Consider the following 16,157-nt stretch of genomic DNA (forward strand, 5'->3'; position numbering starts at 1 on the left):
AAAGATAATGAAGACAATTCCAAACACGCTTTTTCATAACATATTTTATTTATACATTTTTGATTTTTCATTTCGTACACAGATTTCTTTGTGAACAAACCATAGCTGATAGATTTTTGCTGTAGATTTGTCATCAATGACTCTAGTATAAAAACATAAACGTGTATCGTTTTTAAAACATCACTTGACGCAATTTGAAATAGCCTTTCAGGTTTCCCATATATGCCTAGTTTTAATATACAAATAAAAATTTACTACGTACTTTCTACAAAACACATTGAATTTCTAAAGATATAATTTTATTTTGTGTGAATATATCTATAAACTGCAGCCTATATGTGTAAGTAAACTTCTATTAAAATCAAAAACATTATTGCTTCAGATAAATTGTTCGTGAAAACTGTACAAAATTTTGTGTAAGATAGGATGTCCATATTGAAATTATATAATAACCTTTAAGCGAGCTTCTAATGTACATAAACAAAATATAATAAACTTGAATTAAATAGAGAAAAATTAAGTCAACCACAGCTCTGATGTCCTCCGCCTGTCAGCCATCCTAAAAGTATGGAACTATAGATTCTATTATAGAACAAAGAAAAAACCATAAATACAACACCTTTTTACCAAAAAAAAAATTTAAAAATGCTTATTAGCAGTCTGTCCGTCCATCTGCCCGAGGACATGTTTACAAAATTTCTATACTCTTAGAAATCGCAAATAGAAATCTGAAATTTCGTATGTGAATAGATCTTTATCTGGAACTTATTTTCATAGAAGTTTCTCTATCTTCCAAAAATGCAATTTTTTGAAGATTTATTTTAACGAAACCACAATCCTTTTTTAAATTCCGAAACGCAAAGGAAACGACATGCTTCTACCACGACACAGTAATTGAGCATTAAAAAGACAAAATCACCATTAAAATTAACCGACACCCGTTCTTTTCCAAATTATTGATATCATTTCTCTTCTAGACCGCAGGTTGTAGGAGTCTGAAATTTTAGATGTTGATAAATAGTTTATTTCATTGAAAGAAAATTTTTTTCCAAGTCTACCCTCTCTCAAGCTTTCGCATCTCCAGAAATTGTAAAATTTGAAGGAAATCGTAAAATTTCCGAAAACTCGCCGTGCGAAATTTGGTGGTAACGCGCTTCTTCGTTATTAGGGAAGCGTAAATAAACTATTTTTAAAGAGATCTCGGTCTGTGTTTACACGCATGTATCTCAATTTCAGCTGTACCGATATTATTGGAAATTTATTTGTGAGCTTATTTCGTGTATGTCCCGAATTGATCATCTTTTGGGATATGTCAGGCCTAGGAAACTAAACCTTTTTTCGGGCCGATTTTACATTTTTGGACATGTAAAGCCAAATAATCAACCAATTTCATTGAAAAAATATATATTTCAATTCTGGGTGTTAAAATAATGACGCTACAAAATTTTTGGAAAAATCAAAGCTCGGAAACCGAGCTGGGGGTCGAATTTATATTATTTACCATATCTACGGAATTTCTGGAAATTTAATATTTGAGTTCTGTCTATTACTGCAATTTACTAGTAATTTTTTCAGGAAATTTGAATGAAAGAAGCGAAACTTTACTAAGAGCCAAATTTACATTTTTCGAGGAATGTTAACTGAAAGCTTAATAGAAATAGAAAAATGTTGCTTTGGTGTGATAATTCTTGTAAAGTTGTTAATAATTGTTGAAAGTTTAATACAATTTTAATTTAAATTTGGTTTTAATTTAAATTTGGTCTGCTCCCTCAATTTTTAAAGGATCAAGTAAAATATAAAAACTTCTACATTCACAATTGGGGATATATTCATAAGTTCAAGAACTAGTCCAGAAATCTAATCAGTATTTAAAGTAGTAGTATCTATGTAGTATCTAGAAGTTTTTACTTTGAATTTCTGTTTTGTTAATACGAGTACAGGTATAAGTACGAAGAAAAACTGCTAATCATTTTCATAATTTAATTTTTTATTCTACAAATTTTTAACATATATGTATGTAAATTTGTAGAATAAAAAATTAAAATAAATCCTAATACATTATTATGTGTATATTTGCAGGCGCACATTCTAACAAAATTTCAGTTTTTGACTTTTAATTGCCTTTCTCTAATTATCTTAAAAAAATAATTCCAACAACTTAGTGAAATTGAATAATTCGCTCTCGTACTAAGAATGCCAGTAACGAATCAAACATGAACAAATATGATGTGTTGTGCATTCTTTACATATACATGTAAATATTTGTAGATTATTGAATCAGCACACAAATACACAAACTAAACAACAAAGTTTGATCAATAAATATGGTAAAAAGAATAACAATATAATAAAATAAATTTTCAAATCCATTGCAGTTATTTCAATTCCCACGTTCTTAATTCAAACATTTTTTATTTTCATTTAAAAAGAAGTACAGTAGAAAAAATTCTTTTCATTGAAAGTTTTTGAAAAATAAAATTAAAGGAAAAACAAAATCATAAAAAAATCACATAATAAAAAATGGATGCCAGCGAAATTCCAGGTAAATAAAAATTGTTTTTCGATTAAAAAGAATATTTTCCTAAAACTTTTTGTTCCTGTTAAAGTTTCAATCAATAATGACTTAGAGAAGAGAATTGCTGATGCTTTTTTAATATTTGATCATCAGGGTAATAAAACAATTGACATTCGTGAGGTTGGAACTGTTATAAGATATTTGGGATGTGCTCCAACTGAACAGGAAATTAATGAAATAATTGCTGCAACCGAAATGGAAGATGCAAGTGGTCAAATTCATCTATCAAAATTTTTACCTTATATTGTTAGTCTATTAAATGAAAGAAAGTAAGTTAATGTCTTTTAAAATTTAAGATTATCACAATTATTTTTACGAGTATATATATATATATTATGTATATATATATATGTATATATATATATATATACAATAAGTAAACCACTAACTTTTTAAGTTTAAAGAAAAGAGTCCTACACGTCTCCGCTGAAATTATTATAAAAAAGCCAGAAATTGTATTTAATTTTATCTTGTTACTATTTCTTATGAATTTCTCTTAACCACATTATTAGACCCTACATTTTAGAGTTTACATAAATGTAAGTTATTTACGTTGATTTCCATCATAGAACATAAATTAATTAGAGCAGAAACATTGTAAACCGCTTGATTTGTTTAAATTACCAAATTTGCCTTACCGTTTGTAACGCTAAGAAATAATGCTCTGAGATATAGACTCAAGTGAATGTTTTTAATCAGCGTCGAATTCTGAGTTGATTTAGCTTTGCCTGTCCCTCTGTCCGTCCGTCCGTCCCAACGAAAACTTAAAAACTTATTGAGCTAAGTTCACCAAATTTTCACAAATGATTTATTGTAGTAAGCTCCCAGAACCCTATTTAAATTGGACATGATCAGGATACCGGTTTGGGTAGCTGCCATACAACTTCAAAATTTATTTCGCTATATCTGAAAAACTTTAAAAGCTATTGTATTGAAATTTCACACAAACGAATATATTAGTAGGGCCAATGTGTCTAATAAAAGTTGTTGAAATTATTTGGCTCCTTCTGTTAGCTGCCATACAACTTCAAAAGTTATTTGGTTATATCTTAGAAACTATAAAAGCTATTTCACAGAGGCCAATACATAAGTAGGGCCAATGTGTTTGATAAAAATCCTTAAATTTGCTTGACTCTTTTTGGTATAGCTGCCATACAACTTCAATAGTAGTTTGGCACACACAGTATTTTGAAAAAAACAGTACTGAATTTTGCATAAATTAATATGGTAACAAGGCAATTTAAAGTCATAGTTTGTCCCATAATCAGTTATGGCATATTTATTCGCACATAGGATAACAAATTGACAAGGTCAACTCTATTTTTTCCTCCTTTTCCTTAATTTGCTTTTGCATCGTGAGAAAATGCCGCTTTTAAGTGTCTTCAATTTTAATACTAGCCCGATGAAGTTTTAATAAAAAAAATCAAGTAATAATTAAATTTTTCCCTAAACATTTCTAACAAGAGTGCTGAAGTGGTGTCAAGAAAATCGAAAAATTTTAAAGTAGTTTTTGAAAACATTAGAGCTTTATAAGTGATATCGTATTCCGTGAAGAGTCATTTGATGTATGGGTTGATCGCATGAATGCTTCTAAATATTTTTAATAATAACTTGGGGTTTTCAGTCGTGGGACGAGGGAAGTCATTATATACATGATCGTACAAAACAATTCTTTTTCTAAATAACAAAAATCTTATCACAAATTTGACACACAACACTGATATCACTTCTAGTTCTCTTTCAAACTTAAATAATTTTTTATATTTGGCCTCATAAAATATTACTTTGCAATACAAAAAGTTAATTTTCTTTTTCTTTTTTTGCTACGATTTTAAGAAGTGCTTTTAATAACGGTTATAAAAATGGTTAAAAACAAATATGTATAATTTTTCCATGTTCTTAATAAAGTAATGGCAAACAAAAAAAAAACTTTATTTTGTTATAAAAATTATGCTACACCGAACTCTCTTTATGTTATTATCGTTAAACATTAGAATGGAACCAGCTGCACCTGAAAAACTTCTTGAAGCTTTTAAACTTTTAGATATTGATGGAAAAGGTGTTTTAACAAAAGAATACGTTACGAAAATAATGAGAGATGAAGGTGAACCATTTACACAAGTAAGTAAATAAAATATTGAAAGAGTATTAATTTATATATAATTATATACATGGTAAACAAATTAAATATATATAGAGGGTTCAAAACAGTATTGCATAAATAATTTTTATGTTATATTCAGTTGTGTCTTTAATCTTTATAAAAACTTAAGTTAAAATTTTCAAGATCAAAAATACTAAAGATCGAATATAGCTCAACTGAAATAATATTAAATGTTAATTTAATTGTAGGTACATAAATATATAAAGCGCTCTTTTGTTATTTCGTAATTTCAAATAAATAATATTAAAAATAACATAAATAATTAAGTATAACCATTACAAAATTTACATTATTGAAGTTGCCTAGTAACTTTCACCATAAAGTTCTTAAAATATAATTGTCTGATATTATATAGTTTCTACATTAAAACAGAACATGAAAACTCAAAATTTTTATTATACAACAGAAAGCAAAATAATTTTTTTTATTCAAAATATTTAGGAAGAATTGGATGAAATGTTACAAGTCGCAGTTGATGTTCATTCTGGGCTTATAAATTATGAACACTATTTAAATCACTTAATGGTAAGTTTGATTGAAAATCACATAAAAAATATTATAATCGTTGAATAGATTTATAAAGTTTACTTATATAGAGTGTTTCGCATAAGATGGCAAGCAATTTCAGGGATAATGTTTTTAATCAATTTCCAACAAAAAAATGTATGGGTGAGGAGGTGAAGACCGTTACTTGTTTCCCAGTTTAAGAAAACATCTTAATTTGTGTTTAGAAAACATGCGAAAAATGCAAATTTAATTTTCGTACAAATTTCTTATTGTACATACTAAGTTAAAAAATGGTATATGTTATGTTTGCATGAAATGTATGCAATTTTTTGCATGTTTTTAAACACAACAAATTCTTAATTTTACAAGTTTTATCTCGAAAAGTATGACTCAAATCAAATTGATTGTAACCTGAAAAATAACAATCACCTGCAAAACAAGACCCCAATCGTTACCTTATGTCGCAAGATCTTGAAATTATAAGCATTTATTTATATGCATGGAAAGTCTGGTACCTTTTTTTCAACAAACTGTAGGTTGAAAAAAAATATTGAAGCACCCCCCCTCCCCCCAGTACAATATTTTGCTGGAAATTGATCAAAAAATTATCACTGAAATTATTTGCCACCTTACGCGACACACCCTGTACATGTACATATGAATGTACATATGCATGTGTATATATAGTGAGCAAGTAATTATCTTCGTTTTGCTCAGCTCAATCATTATGAATGTCATGTACATATATAAAATTCTATGATAAAATTAAGTTAATTAGTTCACACTAGAAATTAAATACAATTCAATAATATAAATATTCGATATAATGTACGACCACATCAAATATTAGACTTTTGTATAAAAATCTCTAAAAATCTCAGCTACCCAAACCAGTACCCCGATCATGTCCAATTTAAATAAGGTTCTGGCACCTACTACAATAAATCATTTGTGAAAATTTGGTGAAGTTAGCTCAATTAGTTTTTGAGTTATCGCTGGGACGAACGGACGGACAGACAAAGTAAAATCAACTCAGAATTCGACGCTGATCAAAAACATACGTTCGTACGGGAATAATGATTGTACAGCGTTTTTTTCCAAATACTTGGTAAAAATTACCAAGTTCCATAGTTCCATAGTGTAACCCATGAACAAGCCTTCGTAGAGTCTCTGTACCACAAGTTTAATCCTACAATTTAGAGAAACTAAGCATATGTATAAGTAAAAGACCCACATATACAGTGTGATTCACCAATAAGTTAGGAGCCGCATACCACCGGGTACAGGGTCGAAAATGAGTAAAATGTTTGTTGGAAACAAAGTGTTAAATCGGAAGCGTTTCCGAGCTACAGGGATTTTAAGAAAATTTGGCGAAATTTTAACATACTTAAGTGTTTTTGCTTAAAACTTCCTTTCCAAAAAAATAGAAGTTTCAAACAAATTAATTTTAAGAGACCTTGAGGAGGATTTACATATTTTTTTCGGAAATACAAACATAAAAAGGTGAGGAAAATTTCAATTTTCCTCATCTTTATTTTTTTACTTTTTTATCCAGCTGCTTAAACTTTAATTTAAGTCGTTAGGCGTTAAAATATCTTTTGCGAAAAAAACCATTTGTATTTCAAGATTTTAAGGACCCTTATAAAATATGTATACTTAAAAATTTGACTATTTTTTATTTTTATTGATATTAAGTCCTGTAATTATTAACTATTATTATTTTTTAGCACAAATACCCTGAGTCCTTCATATTTTTGAGAACCTTATTTTGCTAAAAAACTAAATTTTAAGAATTTTATTAAAATCTAATGTATTTTAGAGAAAAAAATCCTTTTGTTAATTTTTTTTAAGTTTTTGCCACAAATTAATCATTTTCGGGATTCTGAGAGGCAAATAAGTTACCGAAGATGGCCGAACTACTGAAAGGACCAATTGCTTGTATCTCACTAACCTTTTCTAGGGGTGAGTGAGATGACTCTGCTAATCTCTTGGCCACCAAGTTCCGTATATTCTATTCCATCCAGATTAACGCGTTTGGAATTCCTGAAGAGCTTAAGCAATTGAGCATTTGTAGTAAAAAGTTAGAAAAAAGAACAACTTTTGGGATTTTCCTTTGCAATTTATGTATTTGAATAAATATATTAAGATTAATTTTTTTTCTCAAAATTTTAACTGCTTTTAAGAATGATTTTTTTATTCAAAAATAAAATTAGTTGAGATTTATGCTACTTAAATCCATAAAAATTAAAATAATTCATAATTTTTTGAGTTTACACATTTTATTAAGACCTTTGGACATAGGAATGGTTTTGCTATAACTCCATTATCATAAAAGATATTTTAAGGTAATGGCTTAAATTAAAGCTTAAGCAGCTGGCCAAAATTCTGTAAAGAAAATTTTGGAAATTTCAAAAAAAAATCCACGAGAAATTATCGGGACAAAAAAATAAAAAATAAAAGATGAGGAAAATTAGACCTTTCCTAAAGTTCGAATGCTTGTATTTCCGAAAAAAAACATGTAAGACCAAATAACCTGCTGTTATTTATTTAAACCAATTTTAAATCTCTTTCAAAAACTACTTGTGTGAAACTTCTATCTTTTTTGAAAAGGAAGTTATAGGCAAAAACACTTAAGTATGTGAAAATTTCACTAAATTTCTTAAAATCCCGGTAGCTCGAAAACGGTTTCGATTTAACACTATGTTCCGAGCAAAAATTTTAACCAGGCTAATTGAAATTATGAGAACACAAACATAACACAAAAATTAAAAAGTTCTGCAACAAATCTGTGTACAATTTTTAGAATATGATATACATACCATTTTTTTTTCGTTTTCTTTTTCTATATGCTATTCTTCCGAAGGTGAAGAATATAAGCGAAAATATACGGTGGTTGTGCCATCGGATTTGTTTTGTTTAATATAATATATATCACAGCTGACAGAAATACAGGCCTGGGCCGTAGGAGACAGTTCACAGCTGACGAGTTTACACGTATTCTTATGGAAGCTTTAGAGGGCCTTTTTTAAAATCTAAATTTCCCACAAAATGAACTTTTTTTAAATTTTTGATTAGAAAAATTAAAATTCATCCTTTTTCTACTTTACTAATGGTTACATTTTTAAAATGTAGTGTTAATAACATTAAAAAATTAATTTCAAAAAAACCTTCCGAGCTCTGATCTTTTCTTTAAGATTAAAATTTTTTCTATACTGTACAATTTTTTATAATTTCTATATTTCTATACTGTATAATTTCGCTATATTGTATAAATTTTTTCTCGAAGTAACGTAAATAGGTTGCATTTTGTGCCTTTTTTCAAATTGAGAAAATGTACATTTGATATTAACAACTTTGCTAATTATTTATGCTTATAATTACTTCAGAAATGTCATTTCACCAAAAACGCATATACAATTTTAACAAATACATTCACAAATAAGCAGAGTTGCTTTGATTTAAGCCTTGATTTTTTGTACTGTCAAGTGTAATATAAAATAGGTATAACAAATAACAATTATATATAACATACAAATATTTGTGGAACCAACGAACTAATGTATGAAATGTTTCTTTTTTAAAAATCAATAGGCTTCCATTACATAAATAGTGAACTAATTTATATAAAATAGTGCATAATCATATGTATGTAATGTATATATATATACATATTTGTAAATGTAAACTAAAATCAGAATACATAAAATTAGAATACATTTTACTTTACATAAAATTTTGTATATAAATGCTTTAAAATTTCTTATTTTCAGGTTTACCTATGAATTTTGCGAACTCCTACACTCTAAATTTAAGCAATCAAACATACATATAAAAACTTGCATGAATTAGCAGTATACATTAATAATTCAATCAATGTGTAAAGAAAATATGAATTTTTTTTAAACATACTACGGTTACCAAAAAAAACGAATTCCACAATTTGCATTCTTAACGTTAAAAATTTGAATTGGAAAAATTTCTTTATTAAATTATGTTAAACTTAAATACTTATGTGAAGATTAAGTGAACTTTAGGTGTGGCTCAGATAAGAAGAGTTCTTAAAATTAAAGATTTTGATTAGAATATTTCATTTTTTTAAGATAAATTTTTTAGTAAGATTTCTTGATTATAGCGTGGCTAGAGTTGCGATGTATAAAAATATTCATTGTTTTATACTGTATATTATACACCACTTACTATAGTTGTCATAGTCGTCACATGTAAATTTTATCTTAACTGCGAGGAAAAGTTTATAAGCAAAATAAAAATAAAACGAAAAAGAATAAATTTTTAAAATTAAAATTTTTGGACTAGAACATGGATGAATTTGAAAAATTCTTTAAAAAAATTTGCATTCTATATACAATTTATATATAAAATATGTATATCACACATAGAACTATAATCGAATAAGGAAATGTAAATATTATTAAACATACATCACATGATTCATCTCCCACAAAAAAATTTGTCAATCAACACAGCAATTACAAAGATATTATCGATCTCGAAGAATGCATATCATCAGTATAAATTCATTTTAATATTGGGTCAAAAGCAAATGGGCTCTGAATTTTCCTCATCCTCGATTTTTGGCCATTTCTGTACAAATTTATGAGTTTAGCACAACATGAACGAATAAATAAAATTGCAATTAAGTCATAAAATTGTAAGTAAATATAACTCTAGGTATATGAATATAAGAAACCACCTATGGAATTGATATTCAAAACAAAATTGTAAAAAGAATAAAAATAGAATGCACATTATATAGAATTTATTAATGCAGATTTTAAATTAAACAAATTATTGTATAATGATTTTTGTTATATGAGTATGTAACAAAATCAATAATTCATTTTGTAAAACATAAACTTTTATAAAAGATAAATTCCTTGATTTTAATATTTTTATTATTTAATTGCATTAGATGAATGAAGAAAATGGGATATATGCATACAAGGATAAGATGTCAAGAAGAATATAAAATTTGAATTTAATAAAATTAAAACTATATTAGTAAAAATTCTTTCAACAAAGAAGTTTTATTTATTACAAAAATTATGAAAAACCTATATAATTTGATACAAACCACGTGTGTTTTCATCGTGTAAATTCTTTATCTTCGGAAGAATCTTCTTTTTAATATTAGCCCAAGTAAGAACTTCAACGCTTGCAGAAGAAATAACACACTGAAAGAAAACGAAGATCAATATGCAGAAAAAGACAAAAAGAAAGCGAAAAATATATTATGTATTATCAATTCTGTACATATTATATCGTATTCATATCGTGTAAGATCATACCCGCATGCCGCCCAAGTAAGTAAAATTTGCGGCCCAATCAACAATTTTAAATGGTTAAGGTTTGCGGCCCTAACTATATTTCTTTTCCACTGGTTTTTTCCTTCTTTCCATCGCATCGAATATTTCAAATTCTTCGACCATCTCATTTCGTAATATAATTTTTATTATTGCTTTTTCTCTTTGTTTCAAATGGAACAGATTGAATTAAAAATAAAATTTCAATTAAAGTAGTTTCAAGGGTAGTTATTTTATAAGTATCAAACAATGTGTCAAAAAGAAAAATCGGTGAAGAAAATAGAAAATTTAATAAACAGTGGGAAATTGAATACTTTTGTTGTGAAATCAATGAAAAAATTATGTGTGTACCTCGTAATTGGTAATTCCCTAATTGGCTCGACAAAAGTATATAATATAAAAAGGCATTATGAAAAACATGAGGAAACATTTCGTGAATATGAAGGAAAAATTAGAGAAGATAAGTTCAAAAGTTTGAGTTTATCATTACGCAATCAGCAACAGTTTTTCAATAAATTTAATGACCAGAAAGAAAAATTTGTTAAAGCAAGTTATATGTATATTATATCTGAAATGATTGCAAAAAAGTCAAAGGCGTCTGCATAAGAAATCATCTCATTCAATTTTAAAATCTTTTCATTGTATAATTCACCAAGAAGTCCTATGTACAAATATTATTAAAATGGACCATGTCCTTAAAAATGTGGCACATATAGTTAATTTCATCCGATCTCGAGCACTGAATACTCGCCTTTTTTCAAGTCTTTTGGCTGAAATAGGTTATCATTATCAAACATTACCCTATTACACGAAAGTAAGATGATTGTCATGCACAAAAGTTTTAAAAAGATTCGTCGAATTAAAGGAGGAAATAGTTTTATTTTTAGAAATGAAAATGAAAGATGTTTCAATAATTAAAACAGAGGCGTGGCACATGGATCTATTGTTTCTTACTGATATTACGGAACATCTTGCTGAATTAAATTTAAAGCTGCAAGGAAAAAACCAAATAATTACTGATATGTATGATCATATCCGTTGTTTTCAATCGAAACTAATTTTACTTGAAACACAGTTGACAGAAAATATCACTACACATTTTGCAGATTTAAAAAAAACCCAAGATAAACATCAGAATATTGATATAAAAAAATATGCCAAATATATATCAGGATTGAAAACTGAGTTTCAAGACAGATTTTTAGATTTTAAATCATCTGCTGAAGACTTCGAGTAATTTATGGCACCGTTTTCATATAATGTTGCCAAAGCTGATAAACAGCTATTCAATAATGAATAATGACAGAAATGAAAAAAGAACCAGTTTAACCGATGAACATTTGATTTCAATATTAAAAGTTTCAACTGCCCAAAACATCAAACCAAATATTGATAATTTAGTTTCCAGAAAAAGAATTCAAACATCTTCATCCAAAATTAATTACATAAAATATATTTCATTAATAAAAATAAATAAAGATATAAAGAAAGATACTTATATTTTATAAATAAACATGAATTAAATTCTACATAAGTCTTTTTATTACTTTTTTATTGATATTTTATTACTTTATTTTTTTAACTTTTTGCGGGCCATAGTTCTTACCTAACTTAAAAATTGGCCCCAACATCCATTTGAGTTTGACAGGCCTGCATAAGATGGATACCGATTTTCTGCACAACTTATTCATTTTTTTCGTTTTATTTTCGTACTCTCATGAGATGAATAAGCTTCAGCTTAATGCGCAGCGTAGACAATAGCATGTGGATGTGATATAATTATTCTTCATATTAGTATTGACTGTTGTAATCACGGCTAATTTTTGTAATGTGAATGTTAAAATGTATTGTTACACTTTATGTAGTAGATATTTGCAGACTAAATTAAATTAACAGGAAAATTAGTACATCAATCATGAAATTAACACATAAAGAAAAGCGTAGAGTGAAACTCTGTTACTTCCTTTCATTGTTGTTTTTATTTATGAACTTTAACTGGCAAAATGGTTGTGCTCTAATTACATTCGCTTATATTCATATTGTGTTAGAATAGAAAAAAAATTATCTAAGTGATGTATTTATGTGAAATGTGTATAGTAAATAGTATTCAATTCGTTTGCCGAATAGGAGAACATAAAATTTTTTAACATTCTTATACACATTATGTGAATAAATAAGTATTACTTCCTATATACCGTTAAATGTGTATTCAAACATATTAGGCAATAACTTATTTATCTGTTACAATTATCATGTCCCGAGAATTTTTGCGAAAGACGATATTATAACATGTTGGTAAAATTATACGTTGAAAACAGAACAAGAGCAATTTTCCGCACAGAAATTTCAAAATTTACATATAATATGCATAACAAACATATAAATGAGACTGTCAAGAATGAAGCGAAATTACTGGCATGAAGTTTACTGCTGGCGTTGACATAGCCTTAAATACTGTTTTACCCCCGCCCGTTTTTTTTGACGTCATGTGGTTCCATGAGTGTGCAGTTTTATATGAAAAATATTATGGTTCGTTGTAGTTATGGGCTAACAACGGATATTATATATATATAGCTACTTCTCAGGTTTAAAAAAGTACGGGTACTTCTAGAAAGGCTAGAGACATAGGACAAAAGGCATTAGATAGGGTTTTGTCTCTAGGAACCCAGAAAAATCTGACATTGCAACTTTTTAGCTCCGAAATAGCACAATTTTCAGATTTTCTGAAAAAATTTTTGTATAACAAAAGCACCTTTTTCTTTTATACTTTATATTACTAGAAGCACAAACCAAGAAATAAATACGATACCTTTTATTATAAGAAACACAAACCGAGAACGAGAAATAAATAATATTCGAAAATATAACGTAATGATTTCACATATTTGTAGTTCGAAAAATCGAAATAAATTTAAATAAATGTCAGCTTTTGTCAAGAATATCAGATGTCTTGTGGCCACTGAATATTAATGCTTCATTTGTTATTGTTTTGAATATTATTTAAAAAAATGTACATACACTATTTATGTACGTATGAAAATTTTATTTTTATTGTACGAGCGAAAAACTGTTAAATGCTAAATTCTTATACATTCATATGCACATACATATATTTGAATAAAATTATTATTTTGTCTTTGCCTAATCCTTCTCTTTATTTAAAAAATTTATTTCTGTATGTTTACCCACATGATTTAATAATTATGTGTTTAAAATTTATTTCTATATGCCAAACCACAGTTTTGAATATTATTCAATTCATATTGAAATCTTAAAAAAAAAATTAGTTAGGAAGCTTTAAAAAAAATGTACATACATATTTATGTACTTTAAAATTTTTCCGAATTTTCCCAAACTATAATAACAATATTTTTTTGCAAATTTTCTTCAAATTTTTATTATAATATTTATCTGTTTTATATTAAAAAACATAAAACAAAAAATTTAAACAAAATAAAAAAAAAATTTAAAATAATCCAAAAAACCAAAAATATAACAATATCCAGGCAAGCATTGATCCAATAACGTTCTGGTTATCAGACTACCACGCTACCCACCAGGCGACGCAGTACTCAGAATTTGCCTTTATAATTCTACATTTTATTCATATTTCGTATAACTCCTCAAAAACCATCCTATTTTAAATTATATATATATAGCTACTTCTCAGGTGTCAAAAAGTACGGGTACTTCTAGAAGAGCTAGAGACATGGGACAAAAGGTATTAGATAGGGTTTTGCCTCTAAAGTCCCAGCAAGGATTCCACCTATCCTCCCCTTCACCCCCTGCCAAGATGCTTTGTGACTGCTTTTTACAAAATGATACTATATCCTGTAGGGGTAAATTTTTTATAAATTTTGGTGGTATAAATATTGTATGTAAATTCATATTTGGAAGTGTGAGTTAATAACAAAAAGTGAACACTTTCTTAAGAAATTTGTAAAGATTTAATAAAATCTACATTGTTTTATAATAAGCATTTACGTACGCATTTAGTTATGTATTCTTTTCGTGATCTGCTGCAAAATGTATTAGTAAGCAAAACATATTAGTGTAAATTAAATTTTTTATTAATAGTTATTCTATTGCATTAAACTTTTTTCAAATAGGGTGTTTCGAAAAAAATATTTAGAACGGAAATTCGCTGATATTGATTTGTAAGGATAAAGCTTTTTTTATTTCATTTTAAAAAATAAAATTATCAATAAAAAAAAAGTTCACCTGGCAAATCGCATTTTCCAGGGTTAGAACCTGGGACTTTTTGCAAAGAAACGGTGTACTATACGCATTACCATAATAATATTAATATTAACTAATTATACATTCAAGCATTTTATTCGATTATAAAATCCAAATACATATCATATGTATGTGCATGAATTTAAGTAGCGAATTATGTTATGCGCAAACAGTAATTGATCGTTTAAAGTGCTTATTGCCAAAGGTATTTTACAATTTTATGCGACATAACTCAGAGCGAAGTTCTAAAATAAATTACTCACAAGATATTAGATCTCAAAGCAACTAATTATTTGTTTAATTATGTACTTTTTCGTAATTATTTTTAAGAGCTTGTCTTATAAAATATTAGGGAAAAAACATATCTATATGTATATTACGGGTGTGTTTTTGAAGAAAAAAAGTAAACTTAAAATATCTCACACAGAATGGAACACAATTTCAAAACTACAGACATAATAGTTGCAATGCAAGCACAGACGACTAGTTGTACATACACCTATATAGAATATAACGTACGTATGACGAACATTTTACTTCAATAAGAATTTATTTTTGCAGAGCGTTAATATATTCATATCAAATATGTTATACAGTTGTTATACGAGTAGTAAAACGACGTGACATAGAGAACTGCAAGAACTTCATAAAATTTAAGTTCATGTTCATATCCAATTATTACTCATTGATTGATTACTGTTAGTATATTCATGCAATTTTCTACATTTTGCAACTCAACGGATTATTACCTAATCTAATTTTTAATTTTCCTTTATTCACTAAATTGTATATTTATGCACATAATTTTGACACGGTGAGTGTCACTGAATCAGCCCAGAAAGTCTATTGAATTGGATTTAAGAATTTCACCTGTGATACAGGGATTTGTGGTAAGTTTTTTTATTTGCTAACTTTTTAGGATGCTGCATCAAACAATGTATTGTTGTTTTTTAAATTATTTAATTTTTTATAGTAGTGTAAGAAAACCGACTATATAATCAAAAAAAATTACCAAAGATGGATGCCTCTGGCGCTTTCAAATATGTTAGTAACATAGAAAAAGAAAATAAAAAAAAATTATTCTGAATTCCCCTGCAGGATTTTACGCAACGAATTACAAATACTAAAGAAAGGAACCTCTTTGTTTTTAGCTTGCTTACACTCCCTAAAAAATCGTATCTTAAAAAAAAACATAGTGAAGCTAAAAACTTTAGGTAAGTCTCTTTGTTTGCTCTGAGCATTGTGAAACTGAAATTAACATTAAATGCTAGATGTTGTTTTTTTTTCTTGGGAAAATACATGGCGCTTAAATTGTAAACAAAAAAAAAATGTCATTTCAGTTGTAAAATTT

The 16,157-nt window shown here is 27.4% G+C and overlaps 1 protein-coding gene across 1 annotated transcript; it reads left to right on the forward strand.

Annotated features, from left to right (window-relative positions):
- Window positions 1-2,439: 2,439 nt before the first annotated feature.
- LOC129606418 (dynein regulatory complex protein 8-like) lies at window positions 2,440-9,987 on the forward strand. Its single transcript, XM_055516742.1, has 5 exons — window positions 2,440-2,542; window positions 2,607-2,844; window positions 4,570-4,696; window positions 5,181-5,264; window positions 9,017-9,987. The coding sequence occupies exons 1-5, from the start codon at window positions 2,521-2,523 to the stop codon at window positions 9,026-9,028; spliced, it is 483 nt and encodes a 160-aa protein (XP_055372717.1). The 5' UTR covers window positions 2,440-2,520; the 3' UTR covers window positions 9,029-9,987.
- Window positions 9,988-16,157: the final 6,170 nt, after the last annotated feature.

The sequence above is a fragment of the Condylostylus longicornis genome, unplaced genomic scaffold (genome assembly GCF_029603195.1).
Source record: "Condylostylus longicornis isolate FDR11 unplaced genomic scaffold, ASM2960319v2 ptg000018l, whole genome shotgun sequence".
In the NCBI taxonomy this organism is placed as follows: Eukaryota; Metazoa; Arthropoda; class Insecta; order Diptera; family Dolichopodidae; genus Condylostylus; species Condylostylus longicornis.

Coding starts and splice junctions, on each gene's coding strand:
- LOC129606418 (XM_055516742.1), top strand. CDS start 2,521: ATGGATGCCAGCGAAATTCCAG. Junction 2,543..2,606: donor GGATGCCAGCGAAATTCCAG/GTAAATAAAAAT, acceptor TTCCTGTTAAAG/TTTCAATCAATAATGACTTA. Junction 2,845..4,569: donor AGTCTATTAAATGAAAGAAA/GTAAGTTAATGT, acceptor GTTAAACATTAG/AATGGAACCAGCTGCACCTG.